The 17,504-nt window shown below is 45.6% G+C and overlaps 1 protein-coding gene across 1 annotated transcript; it reads left to right on the forward strand.

The window, feature by feature from the left end:
* Positions 1-3,507: 3,507 nt before the first annotated feature.
* Positions 3,508-15,964, forward strand: HDAC1 (histone deacetylase 1). Its single transcript, XM_009332172.1, has 13 exons — positions 3,508-3,615; positions 4,061-4,178; positions 7,783-7,857; positions 9,057-9,195; positions 9,819-9,960; positions 11,171-11,263; positions 11,577-11,685; positions 11,806-11,946; positions 12,436-12,544; positions 12,650-12,780; positions 13,574-13,720; positions 13,836-13,884; positions 14,268-15,964. Exons 1-13 carry the CDS (start codon positions 3,541-3,543, stop codon positions 14,293-14,295), a joined length of 1,356 nt encoding a protein of 451 aa, XP_009330447.1. The 5' UTR covers positions 3,508-3,540; the 3' UTR covers positions 14,296-15,964.
* The last annotated feature ends 1,540 nt before the right edge of the window (positions 15,965-17,504 follow it).

Raw genomic sequence — 17,504 nt, forward strand, 5'->3', positions numbered from 1 at the left:
TAGGATGGGAAGGTGTGGAGGTCTAGGGTCTTTGGAGGTGGGGCAAGGCTGGGAAGGGTCCGGGCCGCGAGAGGTGCTGAGATGCTGAAGAAGGTTTTTGGGAGGATGGGGAGCACTCGGGGGGATGCTGGGGGACGGGGCGGGGTGATGAAGCCTCCTTGAGCCGTTAAGAGGAAGAGACACTCCTGAAGTTCCCGTTTGGGTCAGCAGCGTTGCTGTCAAGCAAGGAAGAAACCCGAAGGCTTTGGGAGCCAGACCGGCTGCGTGGTTGTTTGTAGGGAGTTCCTGTGTCTAGGAGCATTGTTTAGTCCTGGCTGTGAACTTGGCTGGATTGTAGACTGGCTTTTTTTCTTTTTTCCTCTGTTACAAGGCTGGGGAAGCGCTGCTTTGGGGCTATACAATCATCCCACTGGGGTAGGGAAGTAACGGGGTGTTAGAGCTGGCCAAATCCCAGTGCTGGGTATCTTGTGCGGCTTCCCCGCGTCTACCTCGTAGTCTGTGGGAGAAATCACGGTCGCGTTGCCTCTGCGCTTCACAACCGCCTCCCCTTTGGTGGGGTGACTTGGTGCCTCGGTGATGGGCGAGCTCATTTTTAATAGCCCGTGATCCCTCTTTGTGAAAGGTATTGTGCAGTTCTCTATTTCATTGTGGGTTTTAGTCTGTGAAATCAAATAAAAACTTTTTCTCGCTACTTTTTCCTGATAAGTGGATGTGCTCAGTGTTCAAGCAGTAAAGCGGGCTCTTTTAAACTGCTGTATGTGACAGGCATAGGGTGAGGGCTTTTATTTCTCTATAAAAGTAAATCTAAGCAGTAGGTTTGCAACTTGTAATGACAGTCCTGCGGGGTCTCTGACTCAGATGGTGTTTTCAGGAGGGCAGGGCGAGGAAGAGTCTGGATTAGAGCTCTGGGTGCAGCGAAACTGAGCCCAATTTTACCACACAACCGATCTCTGTGCCTCTCATATCAAAATATACAAGGGGATGCTGGAGCCCTGGGCCCTAAAATGCCTAGTTTAAACTTAAAGAGTGCTTGCAGGAAGTGCCAGAATGCCATACGTGCGCACGCGACCTGGATGTTGGAAAAAATGGCCTCTGTGTCCAAACTTATCCCTGTCCTTGGTATATAACATGTTCACAAAGAAGCTTGTCAGTTTTTGAACACGCTATAATCTTTAAAGGCACAAGGTGATGTCTTAAATATGAAATAATCAGTCATTTTGTTTGAAAACGCTAAGCAGAGGTGCTGTCCTTGTAGTCTTTATTGCACGGTAACTACATGAAGTTCGCGTTATACGCTCCTGTCCATAGCTGCCCTCACTAATTTACTCTGTGGTGAGGTTTTAGTGCCTTCTTTCCCCCACTCTTTTACGAGCGGCTGGCAAACATCCACAGCGTGTCCTAGGGTGAAAGTGTGCCTTTATTGTCGGGGAAGGCATAATTTGCAGTTGTGGGAGGCCAGTTTGTTAGGGTCTTTTATTTTCCATGCAGGGAGGTTAGAGCAGTGCGATCTAGTGTGGTAATTCCCCAAAGGGAGGTCCCTGGGCGCTGTTTCGGATGGCGTGCGGGTCTCTTCCTTGAGCCATAAATTTCAGATGGCGGGAGGGCATCCTGTGCTGGAGAAGGAACCTGAGCTGCAGGTTCTAGGTGGGATGGAGAGGATGGGGAAAAGGTAATCGGGTATCGTGAGGGTCCTTCATGGAAATCCTGAGGGGTGCTGAGGGTGTGTGCGAGGGTTTGAACTTGAACAGCAACTTCTCCTTTATTAGCTCCCCTTGTAGGGACGTGCTTAACCCTAGCAGACAGGAAGAGGTATCTGTTAAGTTCACACACTCTTAATCTGCACTGACGTCCATGCGCAGGCAAGCTCGTCTGCTGCTCTGTAGGACTCGTGGTGGGATGTGTTTAGCAGAGGGAACGTGAACAGGCTCTGGAAGCCAGGGTTTGCCCAGGGCATTTCACTGACAGCTCGAGGTGGTGGTGGTGGTGGTGATGATTTTTCAAAGCTTCGTGTAGTTTTGTGCTTGTATTTTCTAGATAGGGTCTTGAGCATCTCTTATTGAGTTCCCCAAAGCTTGATTTAACCTGATTTTACGGTAGGGATAGTTGCCCCAGTAAAATACCTTCGTGCAAAGAACACCCCATTTCACCGTTGCGCCACGGACGGGTGAACTCCAGCAGCAGAATTGTTTGGGTGTGGGATTTGCACCGTTTGCATCTACTTTGACTGAAAATAGGGCCATGTCCACAGGAGGAAGAACTAGAGCTGTGTGCTGCGAGGAAGTAGCAGTTTCTCCCGAATGTAAAGATTGGTGATGAAATATTAATGCTCCCAGCTGAGTCACCAGCCAGACCGGATTGGGTCTCCTCCTTCCTAAACTGATCAGGAGTTGTACAGCTACATGAGTAACTTAGTCTGGTTTCCCAAGAAAATGAGGCTTGTGCGATATTGCTGCTGCATGTGGCTGTCTGCACGTTTCCTGCTCTTGGCAACTTTTGAGTCTGTGCCTCTCACAGCCAAATCAGGCAGGAGGCAGAAATCTGAAAGTTAAATTTCTGTAAGTTTCATGAAAATAAGTACCCTGGGAGAGGTGGGGGGGGAAAACCAGTCAGCGGTGCCTACTGTGGGAGAGTGCAGCATGAGCTCAGCTTTTGCTAGGTAGGAGAAAATCCGCATGGGGAGATGACCCGTGGGATATATTTGCAGGAAGCTAACTTAATTAACGCTGGTGCCCATAGGACAGCTCGTCAGGTGCACCCGCGTGGGTGTGCGGTTGGTAGGGCCTGGGATTCTTCTGAAGGGTTCCAAGCAGTAGTAAAGGGTGAAAATGATTGAGAAGCTGTAAAACTACAGCTGCGCTGGTGTTTGCTTATTGACAGAATTAGCTGCTTTGTATCTTGTTTCTGTTAGGTAAACAGTAAGAAACTGAGGCAAAGAGGCTACGTGCTCCGTCTGATGAGTCATTGTCTGAGCCGGGATTAAACTTGCATGCCTCTTGGCGTGCGGGTTTCTGCTCAGAGTGCGGCTGCACTTCTCAGTGAAACCCGCGAGCTCTGTAAATGTGAGATATCATAGTGGACCTGAACCGCCTGGAGAGGACACTGGAGAGCTGCCACTTGCTGAGTGAGGGCAGGCAAATGTGGTGCCCAAAGCTCCTCCTGCCCAAGAAAGCTGGAGCTCCCTCCTCTTAACTTGTGCAGTGTGATGTTAGTTGCTCAGATTCTACCTGGATTGCCTTCCCCAGAACTGGCATTTAAAAAATTCCTTGTCTGGCCATACCCTAATTTCCAAATGTCTGTCTTATTTGAGTCTAGGGTAAACTTTTCTGAGTCCGTGGAGATACCTGTGCAAGCAAGACGGGAGATCCTATCCCCTGTGAACAGATGCACTGCTGAAGGACAGATAAAATGACAGATGACCTGATGGCTCTTGTGGCTCAGCTGTGATTCTGTTTGAAGGAATTTATAGTTTTCCCTGCTGTAACAAAATCCTTTCTGCTCCCAGGTGATGTTGGAAACTACTATTATGGCCAAGGACATCCTATGAAACCCCACAGGATCCGGATGACCCACAACCTACTGCTGAACTATGGCCTCTACAGGAAGATGGAGATATATGTAAGTGTAGGGCTGGTCATGAAAAGAAATATATATGAAAGATCTTAGTTTACGTGTCAGGTTTTAATTTTGATGCTTCAGACTCTTAAGTTCTCTGTTGACGAGCCAAAGAGGAAAGGGGGGAAAAAAAAAACCCCAAACAGTTGTGCTGATGTATTTCTGCTTTCTTCTGATTGCTTGTAGTGAGATGTTCTTTGCTTCAGATAAGCTTTGGAGACCGGAAAATTGCTTTTCTCCCTGTAACTTAAATATTTTCTTTGTCTAGATATGTAATACATTTCAGTCTCCGGTAATGGCATTCTTGCCTTTGAAAATTAGTTTCTCTTGTTTAATGCTGCTGGTTTGAGTTTTTTGCTGTTCCTGGGAGTAAATCTGAGATTGAAAATGGGAATTAGGGAGAGAGATGTGTTTCAAAACAAGCCTTGCTCTTTTTTTGTCCTTGCAGCGCCCTCACAAGGCAAATGCAGAAGAAATGACCAAGTACCACAGTGATGACTACATAAAATTTCTGAGATCTATCCGCCCAGATAACATGTCTGAGTACAGCAAGCAGATGCAAAGATGTAAGCCATGCGTGTAGTGCTGTAGTTCCTGTCAGTGTTAAAATTTGTGGTTCTGGGAATCCTGGGCCAGCTTCAGAGGTTTGTGATAAAAAGAGTAGGAAGAACCACGGGAAATTGCCTTTCTCTTGACTTTGTTTTTGATTTTTCTGGCAAATCAAGCATTTTAAAAATGGGTCCCTCTCTCAAGCCAATACGCCCAAAGAGCTGAGGAAACCCCTTTGACCTGGCTGTCTTTTTTTAGTCTTGTGTTTTGATGGAAACTCTTCTAAATTGCTTTCCTGGCTCAGAGATGACTGAACTACTCCACTTATGAGCTGCATGTGTTTTGTGTTATTGCTTATCTTTAACCAGAGGTATTGAGGTGGGAAAGGGTTGTATAATTTAAAACAAACAAAAAAATCCCAGCTCATCAATTGTGTCCAAAATCTGCAGTAACTCTGAAGGATTTTCAGGACAATGGCAGTTTGGGAGTGGGAGAGGGTTGAGATGCACAATGATACCTGTCCACTTTGTGTTAGAATGGTTTATTTTGTGAGCTAATCTCTTGTTCTAACCTCTGCAGTCCATGGAAGGGCTCTTTAATGGTGACTTTAATGTTACGGAAACCTTTTTTTGGTCTCTCTGCACCTCAGAGCTGATGTTCTTTGGCAATGGCTGCGGCAAACTGGGTTTCTAGCAAGTATAGAGAAATAGTGGGGAAGGCTCAAGGTTCATTTAAACAGTATTTTGGTTTTGCACACTGCAATCCTCGAGAGCAGAAAAAAGTTGTTAGCCCACGGGGTTCATTTATGTGGAGTAAGCGTAATCTCCAATTTAGAAGAAATACGGGTCTCGAGTCTGAAGTAGAGGCACTTGGAAATCTGATGTGAGCTGAAGGGGACAGGTAGACAAGCACAAGCATGTAAGAGGAATGGGTAATATGGTTCATGAGTAATATACATTGAAAGACTTCCTACAGTAAATGATATGCCTTAATATACCAAATTACATATACCAAAGTACATATTTACACAAACTGAACTGTTTACCCCTGAAGCAGATACGGCTCATAAACACCCACTCTGCTGTCCCTGGTAGTCAACATTTTCTGTACTGTACTTCCACAGAACTATTTTTACCTGAAGGAGGCAAAACATGAAAATTAAACATGCAGAGGGCAGAGCTTTTCTTCAGCAAGACCTGCAAAACAGTGGCCTCTGTGTAGCTAGAGAACTAGCAGAGGAGGCTCAGAACAGAGATTAGGGATATAGGAGACAAGGTCACCGCTCCCAAGCGCAGTGGCAGGTCTCTGTAGCCTGCTTGGTGCTTCAGCTTTCCCTTTGAGGGAAGGATAGCGGCTATGATTTCCATAAGAATGTTTCCACCTTTAATGCTGGGCTCTCTCTGGTTGTGCTCTCCCAGATACGAAGCTTCTCACCCACCCATTGCAAGGAAGAAGGAGCATCTGTGCCTCTCATCTTCCACCAGAGCTTTATGCCTATAGTCAAGTGACTGACTCCTGTTATTAATATCCCTCTTTAGTAGTCCTGGCTGCTTTGAGTCTCCTGGTGAGAAAAAGCCCATTGGCTTCTGTTTACACAGCAGCTCCTGTCTTTGCAAGGTATAGCAGAGGGATGCCCTCAAATACTGTCAGTGCTGCCCACGAAGTTCTGAGGGGCGGTAAAGGTAACGAACAGTCTCTAATTTCATTCTGCTAATGCTGTGTTGCCTGCCTGAGGGCCTGGGAGGACTACTCTGTAACCCAAAGGGCAAGAAGTTTAATTTGTTGTAATGGGAAGCATGCAGAAATTGATGACTTAAATTCTCCTCACTTAACAGGGAAAGCTTCCAACCACCTCTTTGAGTTAATTATTCAAACTCTGCCAGTTGCCGTGCCCTGCTGAAACAATTGGAAAGCGGGAACAATTGCTTCCTTCTGGGTCTCCTGATGGGTATTGTCCTTTTCAGAGATCCCTGTCCCGAACTGGGACCATTCAAACTCCCTTATCACACAGCCTTTGTGGAGACTACGCACTGATGAGTTTCTAATGCTGCAAGAACCGCGCTGTTTGTGCCTTTCTCGTTAAGCACAGACGTAAACATTCTACAGATGTTGTTACAAAAATACAGATTTTTTTGTTTGTTTGTAAAAGCAAATCTTGCAAAATCTAGATTCAATATGTCTGTTGTTACTGTTTTTATTTTTAATCGTGAAAGCGTTTACAGTAGAAATTTATCCAGGCCAAAACTACAGTACGGCTGAGAACTTAAAAACTGACTGTCCAATGTGAAGTAAAAGGAATCTACGAAGTGTAACAGAACAGATGTGGATGTAAACTTCTCGTCCAGTACACGCCACTATCTACCATCTCCCCACTTTCTCCTGCAGCGCTGGCACCGTTTGCTTTCTCAACTCCTCATCAGCAATACAGCAGGAAACAGGAGCAAAAAACTTTTCCACTTGCTGTGGGGTTGTGTAATGGAGCTCAATGTCAGCTCTGTAGTCAGAAACAGCACTATTCCCCCCCAGAAGGCATGGTGCCCGGGCAGCAGATCTGCAGCATGGTCCATGTGGGGTAGCGAGGGGTGCTGGCCCCCGTTTTGCACAGCCTGCATCTGCCCCTGGTGACCGGCATGTGCTGCTGGAGCAGAGCAGAATACTGTAAATGTGCCGCCTCAATGAGCACTGCTTGAGTTGCTGCTGAGGACGTGTATCAGTATTACACAGCTCTTATTGATAGCATCTCTTCTCCGCCCACTCATTTTCCGACGTGATTGACTGGTTTCTGGATCCCTCGTAGCGCACCCTGGTAGATGGCGTGCCATTCTCGCCAAAGCTCCTGGGACCTGCTTTCCTGTTTTCTTACAAGTCAGGAGCATCTTCCCTACAGCAGCAACCTTTTTGCCTCATCAGGCAATCCTCAGGTTGATTATGTTGATGTTTTATTATTTGTGTGTGGTATTTTGTTGTTTGAAACGTTTGATCGCTTATCTGGTGGTGTGGTTTAACCCGGCAGGCCGCTGAACACCACACAGCCGTTCACTCGCTCCCCCCCTGCCCCAGTGGGATGGGGGAGAGAATCGGGGGGAAAAAAAAACCCAAAAGAGTAAAATTTGTGGGTTGAGATAAAGACAGTTTAATAGGACAGAAAAGGAAGGGAAAATAATAATAATGATAAAAGAATATACAAAATAAGCGATGCACAATGCAGTTGCTCACCACCCGCCAACCGATGCCCAGCCAGTCCCCGAGCAGCGGTCGCTGCCCCCCAGCCAACTCCCCCCTGTTTACATACTGAGCATGACGTCCCATGGTGTGGAATATCCCTTTGGCCGGTTTGGGTCAGCTGTCCTGGCTGTGCCCCCTCCCAGCTTCTCGCTGGCAGGGCGTGAGAAGCTGAAAAGTCCTTGACTAGTGTAAGCACTGCTCAGCAACAACTAAAACATCGGTGTGTTATCAACATTATTCTCCTACGAAATCCAAAACACAGCACTGTACCAGAAAATTAACTCTATCCCAGCTGAAACCAGGACAGCTGGTTAGCTTTTTAAATCAGAGTGGCAGTATAAGCTTTGCCATTTATTTGTAGTTTTGTCTTACTAACTCTTCTGTATTCTTTTCAAGTTAATGTTGGGGAAGACTGCCCTGTGTTTGATGGGTTGTTTGAGTTTTGTCAGCTCTCTGCTGGAGGCTCAGTTGGTAAGCTCACAAGTCGTATGTTCTTTTCTTTTTCTCTTAAGCAGATGTATGTAATGTAGTTCTGTCTAGGAAATAAGTTGTTGTAGGTGGTGGTGGGGAAGGCCTGTGAACCTATTTCTGACTTCCTTAATAATTAGATCCGGATTTCTTCCCATGTGAGAGTTCAAGCCTTGCATATTGACAGATCCCTCTGCATTTGTTAAGCATATCTTCACTAGTCCAAGTTACTTCACTGAATATGTGAAGGACTCCGTAAGCGGTATAACAACATTGTCGGCGATAGAGTTAAAACGAAACTGCAGCAGCAACAGGCATTTAATAAAAAAATCAGCATGAGATTTACAGGGGAAAAAAAGTTGTAAAAACCTTGCTCTGGGCAGGCATAACCTGGAAAGGAAAGAAAAGGGTTACTTTATCTGTTGTTTTTAACAAAAAGCCACTGACAGGACGCAAAGTAGAACCTGAAAGGTTTCAGTAAGCTCCCTGAAAGCTGGAACATTTGAAACGCTTTCACTATTTTCAAATACTTTGTTGCAGAAACACTCGGTATTGCGGAACTGTGTTACTGTGCATAGGCGTTAAAGCTTTGTGGCTCCTACTCCCACAATGACATCTAGAAGCCTGTATTTCCTGTAACGCAGTTCAGCAGTACATACAAGTACTGACAGCAGCATTTTTTTGAAGTAGCTGTGCTCTCTGGTCCCATGGCTGTAGATTCCACAGAATATATCATTTGTTTTGATCCTGGGAGACTTGCAAAATTTGCAGAAAGTTTATGAAGGGGCTGGGGGAAGAGAACTTCCTTTGCCTAAATGCATATTGAGTGAATGACCTAAATATATGTTGGATAAAACCTTTCATTAAAATCTTTTGTTCAGGGCACTGAGAAATCTAGCCTGTCTTCAACTGTGACCCCAGCTAGAATGCTGTGGCCTTGTTTGTGCGGATTTCACGCTCTGAGACAAAAGTAGGAAGCGATCAAAAGTGTGTGCAGGCAAAAGAGGCTGCATTTGTCTTCCCTTGCCTTTTTTTAGTTTGTTGAGACATCTAGTGTTAAACCCTTGGGCTTGTGCTTTGTAAAGTACCCAAACGCACACATAAGCAATGATGTGATCGTAAGGGACCAGTGCTTTACCCCTCAATCTCTGTCATGGAGCTTTTGCTCTCGTGCTAAGATTTTGTAATTCTTCTCCCAACAGCCAGTGCTGTGAAGCTGAACAAGCAACAGACAGATATTGCTGTGAATTGGGCGGGAGGCCTTCACCACGCTAAGAAGTCAGAGGCTTCTGGCTTCTGTTATGTCAACGATATCGTCCTAGCTATCTTGGAGCTCCTAAAGTACGGGCAGTACTGTCTACCCCTTTTGTTTGTCCGTTCTGCTGCATTTCCTCTAAGTCCTTAGCACTCTCTTCCCAGTCATCTTTTTGTTGCTTTTTTTTAGCTGTGTTTTCCTGGGAGGGCTTAATCAGCTATCTTTTGGGATGCGGTACCCTCTCTCCTGAAGGGCTATGTCTAACGGTGGCACTGTGCAGGAGGCAGAAGGCTTGGAGCATTGTGCCATTGCTCTTAGGCCCTTCTCTCTATCATCTACCTTGGAAAAGGGGGCACAGCTGTAATACGTGACAGCTTTTGGCTCAAGGCAAACCTCAGCGGGAGGCTTGGACATAAAAATGGAGTCTATTGGCTGAATCTGAAGAAATTGAGTTGAGTCTGCCTTCAAAGATCAGTTGCAGCAGCAAAAGCCACTTTATTTTCCTCTGTGGTTCTGTTCCACTGCTGGCCAAAGCACACGTCCGTTCTCCGCAGCTCTTTTGCCTGTGGACTCGGGAGAGAGAGCTGCTTGGCAGCTGTGCAGCCTGGGGATTAGCACGAAGTTCCTTGCTCTCCTCCCATTTGCTCTGCTGGTGAAGGCAGTTTCTGCTTGGAAGAAATGCAGTATTTTGACTCTTTTCTGATCCTAGGTATCACCAGAGGGTGCTGTATATTGACATTGACATTCACCATGGAGATGGCGTGGAGGAAGCCTTTTATACCACAGACCGTGTCATGACCGTGTCCTTTCATAAGTACGGAGAATACTTCCCAGGAACAGGGGACCTACGGGTGAGAATGAAGGCTTAGCAGAAAATGACCCTGAGATTTGGTCTCTTCCATCTGTTTGCTGTCATACTAATTTAACTAAAATCACTGCTCTCCTGGGTTTTCCCGCTCTCAAAGTGGCATCCTTTTTCTGAGGGCAAAGGTGTATATGTGGGGTAGCTGGCTCGGCTCTTGGAGCAGGTGCTTTGTTCCTGTGACCATGGCCTGTATAGTAATAAAACCAAGGCTTTGATATCAGTCTCTTAGCAGCCTTCTGGTGGGATTATGCTCAGAAAAGTGTCTCTGAAGACGGCATGTTGGTCGTCTGTAGCTACTTGCAAACTAAGCGTGGTCACACAAGCTTTTGGGTGAAGGTTTATGAGGGAGTACTTCTGTGCGTGTTGGTTTATCTTGCTGGCGTTTGCCCCTCTGAGTCAGTTCTGCATGTTAATGAATCATGGTGTGAACCATGCCACTCTTTCAGGTTAGAGACAGGTGTGGCTCACTTTGTGACTTCTGATATTGCCAGAATGCTGTTCTTAGGGGTGAAGGGTTCATTACCTTTTTTTTATGTGCTTTTTAGTGGAATTACATTTTTCTGATCTAAATTCTCGTCTTCCACTTGTGAGTCGTATTTTTTCAGCCCTGCCCAGAGTTTGGTGCTGGTGATGTGAACTTGTGTGCAGCTGCAGCATTCTTTCCTGGTGCAGCCGCTCTGCAGCATGAATGAAATAATTATCTTTTATAAAACACTTGGGTATGAGAGAGATAATGGAAATGTAAATATATATATATTCTTTCAAAGTAAGAACAGATTCTTCCAGTTACTAGACTGCACAGTCAGCCCAAACTGGTATTTTGGGCTGTGCATCTCTGCCGTGTACAGGTTTGGAACTAGAATTTTGGCTGCCAGTTTTATTGCTGCGTAAGAGAGTGGCTTTTGCCAGTGAAATGAGAGCCTGTGTGCTCACAGCAACGTGAAAGTGGTGACAGTAGATTTTTCTTCTCTGAGCGCTGACGGCCAAATGTACCCATTTATGCCAAATAAGCTGCTGTCGGAGTCAACTGACTCTTGCCTTCTTCTGCTGGGACAGTATTTGTCCCTGAGAGCCTAGGCTTACGTTCGGATTACACTGATGGAATCCCAGACTTCCCTTCCTAATTTGGGGCACATTTGTGCGTTGCATTTGGTTCTCTGGTGACTTGTGGTCTCCCCTGTCTTTCACTCTAATAGGATATTGGTGCAGGCAAAGGCAAGTACTACGCTGTCAACTATCCCCTCCGGGACGGAATTGATGATGAGTCCTATGAGGCAATATTCAAGCCGGTAAGTGAAGACATCTTTGCTGAGTGATTCTTTGTGGACCAGACTTTGTCATTGGGTGGCTCATGGAGCCGTTCTTTGGGGAGATTGATTCAGTCTTCTGTGGTGAGATTCTTCAGGGGCTGTATTCCTCCCTAACAATTGCAGCCTGTCGTCAGTAAGCTTCTCTTTGTAAGAGCCTCAGTGTAATCAATATAGGGGAGTCGGCAGCTGTGAGAACATTGGGATGTCTTCATGTCACTTGCTGACATGGACATTACTGTGTTGCTGTGACACTGTCCTGTGGAGAGTGTGTAACAACGGGTTTCTTGTTTAGGTGATATCTAAAGTGATGGAGACGTTCCAGCCTAGCGCAGTTGTCTTGCAGTGCGGGTCAGATTCTCTGTCAGGGGACAGGCTGGGTTGTTTTAATCTGACCATCAAAGGTAAGGGTACCATACAGTGCCTGTGTTGAACTGGCGTAACATATAATTAGATTTCATTGAAAAGTTTGTTGTTCTTCTGCCATGAGGCTCTGACCTTTTCCCCCACTGCTTTTGCTGCAGGTCATGCCAAGTGTGTGGAGTTTGTAAAAAGTTTTAATTTGCCTATGCTGATGCTGGGAGGAGGTGGCTATACAATCCGCAACGTGGCTAGATGCTGGACCTATGAGACTGCTGTGGCTTTGGACACTGAAATTCCCAATGGTAATTCTCCCCAGGAGCCTTTCAAGCAAGACTAAGGGACGATGACACTCTAGTAACAGAGCTTAGGGAAAAATGATGTTGCTGTGGGAGAGGTAGCAACCCGAAGATGTTTCATTAGCTTTTGATTATTACTGTGAAAGAGCTTTTGGATTCCCTGATTTGCAGTAGCTGTTCTTGTTTGCATTCAAGTCCTGTAGCTCTCCCCTCCAGCAAAAGGTACCCAGCAGCCTTGCCATCTTACTGAAATGAGATGACCTTCTACTGAAAACTTCTGTGCACGCTGATAGTGTTTAACTGCCAAGTAAGCTTTGACTGCACTGTTGCTAAGTTGTCTGTTTTGATCTGAATTTGAGCTATGAGAACTTCAGCTCCTACACCTAGCCAAATGGAGTTGTGCTTTTATGTAGCACTGAAGTACAGTGCGTTTGCGGTATTTCATTACTGGTCCAGTGGTAATTTGGTGTTTATTCCTTTTTAACTTGCCTGCAGAACTTCCATATAATGACTATTTTGAGTACTTTGGACCAGACTTTAAGCTGCACATCAGTCCTTCGAACATGACTAACCAGAATACCAATGAGTATCTCGAGAAGATCAAGTAAGTGTTTGTTCCTCTTCACGAGACTGACACCTTCTACTGGGGGCTTTACAGCCGTGGGTGGCACCTTGCTGACGGAGGTGTTCCTTTCCTGGCTGGCTCTAGGCAACGTCTCTTTGAGAATCTGCGCATGCTGCCACATGCCCCTGGTGTCCAGATGCAGCCAATTCCTGAGGATGCTGTTCAGGAAGACAGTGGAGATGAAGAGGAAGAAGATCCTGAGAAACGCATTTCAAGTATGTGCTTGTCTCTGGCGTAGTTGCATTGCCCGGCTGGGAAGTTTACTGTTCAGAGCCAGTGGGTGCCAAAGCTGAACAGGATCAGTTGCTGGAGAGTTCCTGCATGCTGGAGAAGCATGCAGGTGCTAAACTGAGTTACCTTAGTAAAGAGGGGAGGAGATATGATTTAGATAAATCTCTATTCTGGCGTCCTTCAGTTTGAATCTGTTCCCACCTTTCTGACTGATTTTGTAAGATAAAGCAATGATGGTGAGCACTGCAGGGCTGGTAGGTTCCTTCTCTCTTGGAGAAATGGTGCTTTTGCCAGATGATTTCCATAATGGGAGAACCTAGGCTTTAAAGTGAGAATTTAAATGGTTCCTGTGACGTAGGTGCTATGACAGAATACTTTCTGGGAGACTGTCAGGTTTGATCCCAGAAATTGTCTTCCACAGTGAAAATGCTAGTTTATATCCAGATTGGCTGATGGCCTTTAGATCTGGCAGACAGATTTTCCCAGTGTGAGGTTGGTGAGCTTATGCTGTCAAGTCTAGACATCACACTGTACCTAATCCAAGTCGTACATGTGATCTTGGATCTTGGGCATGAGCAGTTAGGAGTGATGAGTTAAAAGATACGGCAGGTAGAAAGATAAAGTGTTTTTATCGTGGCCTAATTCTGGCTTATGTAGGCTCGTTAGTTCATTCCAGTGTGTAGATGTACTTGGAGAAGTTAGTGCTTGGTGTCTCCTGACTTCTTCAGATCTGCTGAATCTTCTAAATCTGCTAAATCTTGTCCTCTTTGCACTCAGTCCGCAATTCTGATAAGAGAATATCCTGTGATGAAGAATTCTCTGACTCTGAAGATGAAGGGGAAGGAGGGCGCAAAAATATTGCCAACTTTAAGAAAGCTAAGCGTGTGAAAACAGAGGAGGAAAAGGAGGAAGAGGAGAAGAAAGGTAAGCATGAGAGCTAGGACTAGAAGCACTCCCAGCTCTGTGGAACTTTGCCTGGCGTGTACTTTCCTACTGCACTACCGTGTGTCTTTTTTTTTTTTTTTTCCCCCCCACCCAGACGAGAAAGAAGAGGAAAAAGCAAAAGAGGAGAAAGCAGAACCCAAAGGGTGAGCCCTGTCTCCTGGCATGGCCATCAAATGGCTGTGCCTGTACTTCCTTGTGCATCTACCCATGCCCCCAGTGGGATGTTGCACAACTTGAGGGGTTGGAGGAGAGACGTGGTAGTTTGGACGGCTTTGTCACGGGCTCTTAACGGGAAGGAGTTTGCACGTGTAGAACAGCACACCTGACAAAGCGCTGCGAGAGCAGAGCCCTCAGTGAAAAGGGCTTAAAAATACCGTGCCTTCATTCAGTAACATGTTACGAGTTTTAGATGAAGATGGGCCATATAAGCAGCATTTTTAAGGTCGCAACTTTGGCTTGTTAGTAAAGCTTGGGCACAGCCCGAGTTGCTTGTTTAAACCAAATTCTTCACTGCTTGCTTCCACAGGGTGAAGGAAGAGACAAAATCCACCTAAGATGGCTGCAGCTGGACAGTACCTGTCAGTGCGTAGTTGTCGTAGGTTAGCTTCTCTGGTTGCCTCCCATTCCACAGGATTTATATTTTATATATGTTTCTGTATATATTTCTATATAAATATATAAATGACTTGAGAACTGTAAATTATTCCTTGCTGCACTCCGCTGGGAGCAGATAGGGAGGATTCTGCGGAGTAGACAGACCTGCACTGCCCAGATTTGATGACTGGGAAGTTTCACTCTTGCCTTCCACTGCCTCCTTAGCGTGTCTAAAAAAAAAATCACTTCCTTTCTTTACTCTCTCCTCTGAAATAACCACCCTTTGAAAAGAATAATTTAAGTAGAAGTAGTATCTGCATTTCAGGTTAGGTGGAAAGATGGCCATGAAATTTTTTTTTTCCTTTTTTCTTTTTTTTTTTTTTTGTGGGAGAATATGAGTTCCCAAATGAAGCCTGTGAGAGACTGACTATTCCTTTGGTCTTCAGTTTGATTCCACCATGGCAAGTAACTGCAAGCTGGTGCCGCTTCTCAGGGTCAAATAGTGCAGTTCTTGAATAGAGTTGGCTACCTCCCTGCAGCAAACTTGTGGAAAGAGATGAAGCAGCTTAAAAGCAATCTGAAAAGCGCTTTAGTGAATCAGCCCAAGAGCCCTGCAGGTGCAGATCTGGAAAATGCAAAATGAAAATCTCCCTAATGTGGTGGTTAACGTTTTCCAAGATCTTGCAGATCCAGTCAGTGTGGCAGCATTATGCATCTCGAGTAAGAGAAGGGATGAAATTTTTATACCTTTTTTTTTCTATACCTATGCCCCTCTTTGGGGGAGGAAGTGAGTTACTGCCCATTTGGCCGCCTGCTTTGCTTTTCCTGCTTGTTCTGCCCTCGGCTACACGTGCCGTAATGTGCTTTCTCAGTACTGATCTGTGTCCTAGGCTGAAACCACTGCAGAAGTTCCCAACTCGTCTGAAGGCCAGACCGAACAGAGCCTGGCTGAAACCTCTTGTCGATGTGTGTCGCTCACTGAAAAACTGTTCTCTGAAGTGAAGTGCAAACGTTTTCAAATTGAACCTTTCCTCTCGCTTGCTCTCAAGGCCGGTAAATATGGAGAACCTTTTTATCAGCCCTCTGAGCTGTTATCTTCGTAAGGGAACAGCAGATGGGGCTCTGTACATTTTTATAACTACTCCTCTTCCTACTCCCACGCATTATCTCACACCCAAAAGTCTTTTGTGACCAGACCTGGCCTTTCTTTTGCATCTCGTTTTGTACGGCTGATCATTAGATGAGCTTTTGGTGAAATGCTTTGCAGAAGTTTTGCAGGCAGTTTTGACTCACTGCTCTCCTTTCTCAGGGGGATTCCTCTGTCCATAAGAGGATCTGTACCTCCCACGGAGCGCTGCTGATGGTTTCAACTCTAATAATGCTGCTAACTTAACACAGGTTATTTTTAAAATGTTTTATTTTTTTAAATACTTCTTTTCCCTTTTCCACCGTGAGTTTTCTAGTCTCTCTGAATCCGAGTGACATGTCACTCCCGCTCTTCAGTGTTTGTATGTGAAGCGAGAGAGATCAGTGTATCTTTGTGTCGGGGGGGGGGAATATATTGTGGTTTTTTAAAGATGCTTTTATTTTGAATTTGGAGAATCTTTGTAATAAAACTGGTACATTTCTATGGCTGGTGTGAGCTTGTACTGCGTTCTGCTGAGAGGAAACACTGAGAGTAGGAGTTCAGTTTGTTTTCAGAGCCATTGCTGGAAAATGGTGCAGTAGCTTGGTCATGATCATGATGTAATATAGGTCCCAACAACAAAAAATGACAGCTGTACTACGGCGTGGGAAAGAAAGGTGAGGTGAGGCATGATTACTTTCCCTCCTCTTTCAGGAAGAGGGCTAGATGTGTTGGTTTAAATGCCATCCACCAAAGCATTTTTATTTGGAACATACCCTATGCTGCATGTGAAAGATTGCTTTAGTAAATGGTTTGTTGGTTCCCCCTCCCTGTGATTTATAAAATAGCCTTGAAATTCTCTTGGTGACCATTCTCTCCAGAAAAGCTAAATCAAAATACCATGGGTTTTGTTTGCTCACAACTTTTCTACTAAGGGTCACTGGGGCAGTTTTTCTGCCTCTTTCCTAAATTACAGCTGGATTCTCATCCAGCAGCACTGCTGATCCTGAGGGGGTTTTGCTGTTTGTTTGGAGTTACAGTACTTCATGCAGCTGACGCTTGCTCTGAAAGCAGTGTTAATCTAGAAAAGGAATAAGTTATGGGAAAGGAATATTTTTTGAGTGAACTTAAGTGTTTTCCAATAGGTATTCAAGTGAAAAAAAATTCTTAGGAGCAGGTTAATTCTGCAGCCGAGCAGCAATCACAGCTGACATGGACACAAAAGGTTCATAAGCTGTTTATGTGGTGAAGAAAAAGCTTTGTGTGGCAGTTGACTTCCATTGCTGTAATAATACTCCAGGAAACTTCAGTTATCCTTTTCACCATAGCAGACACTTAAAATCCTCTCCTCCTTGAACAAAAACAACTGTACAATTCAAGTTACCCCTGCCAGATCACGCATGCCAATGTGCAACTGCAGTCCTTCTCCCTTCCCGTGTTTCTTAAAATGGCTGCCGCGGTGCCGCACGGCAGCTCCCTGGCAGATGCACTGAGCCCCGGATCTCGGCTGGGGCACAATGCAGCTCTGTCTCGCGTGGCAGACGGCAAGCAATCTTGGAAATAATTTGCAGACCACAGTGCCTACATTTAAAATAGCTTTTTTTTTTTGCCCCCCCCCCTCCATGAATAGGGATGAATACCCTGCTGCATTTGGAAGCAGGTCACTTGCTTTAGTTTCCCCGCTATCGATAAGAGGATGTGCTGCATAAAACTAAGAGATTTGGCCGTTTCCACCTACCTCAAGGGCTACAGAAGAGCAGTGACGGTCCTTTGCCCCAGGCCCTGCCTCGCTAGGGTGGTGCCAGCAGCTTTTGGGCAAAACAATGGTCCTCGCTTTTCTCCAGCTTCTTCTTTGCCAGCCAAAGCAGCAGGGGCAGGTGATAAGGTGGGAATTAGGAGCAGGCCACTAAATGGAGGGGCTGTGCACTACTGCTATAGCCTAAGCTGACAGAAAAAGCTCTTGTGGAGGCTGCAGCCATCAAGCTCTGAGCTGCTGGAGAGGGGCAGTGCTCCTTCCTTCCCCGCTGCCGGTGTGGGGGGGGG

This window comes from Pygoscelis adeliae, unplaced genomic scaffold (genome assembly GCF_000699105.1).
Source record: "Pygoscelis adeliae isolate BGI_AS28 unplaced genomic scaffold, ASM69910v1 Scaffold359, whole genome shotgun sequence".
Classification (NCBI taxonomy): domain Eukaryota; kingdom Metazoa; phylum Chordata; class Aves; order Sphenisciformes; family Spheniscidae; genus Pygoscelis; species Pygoscelis adeliae.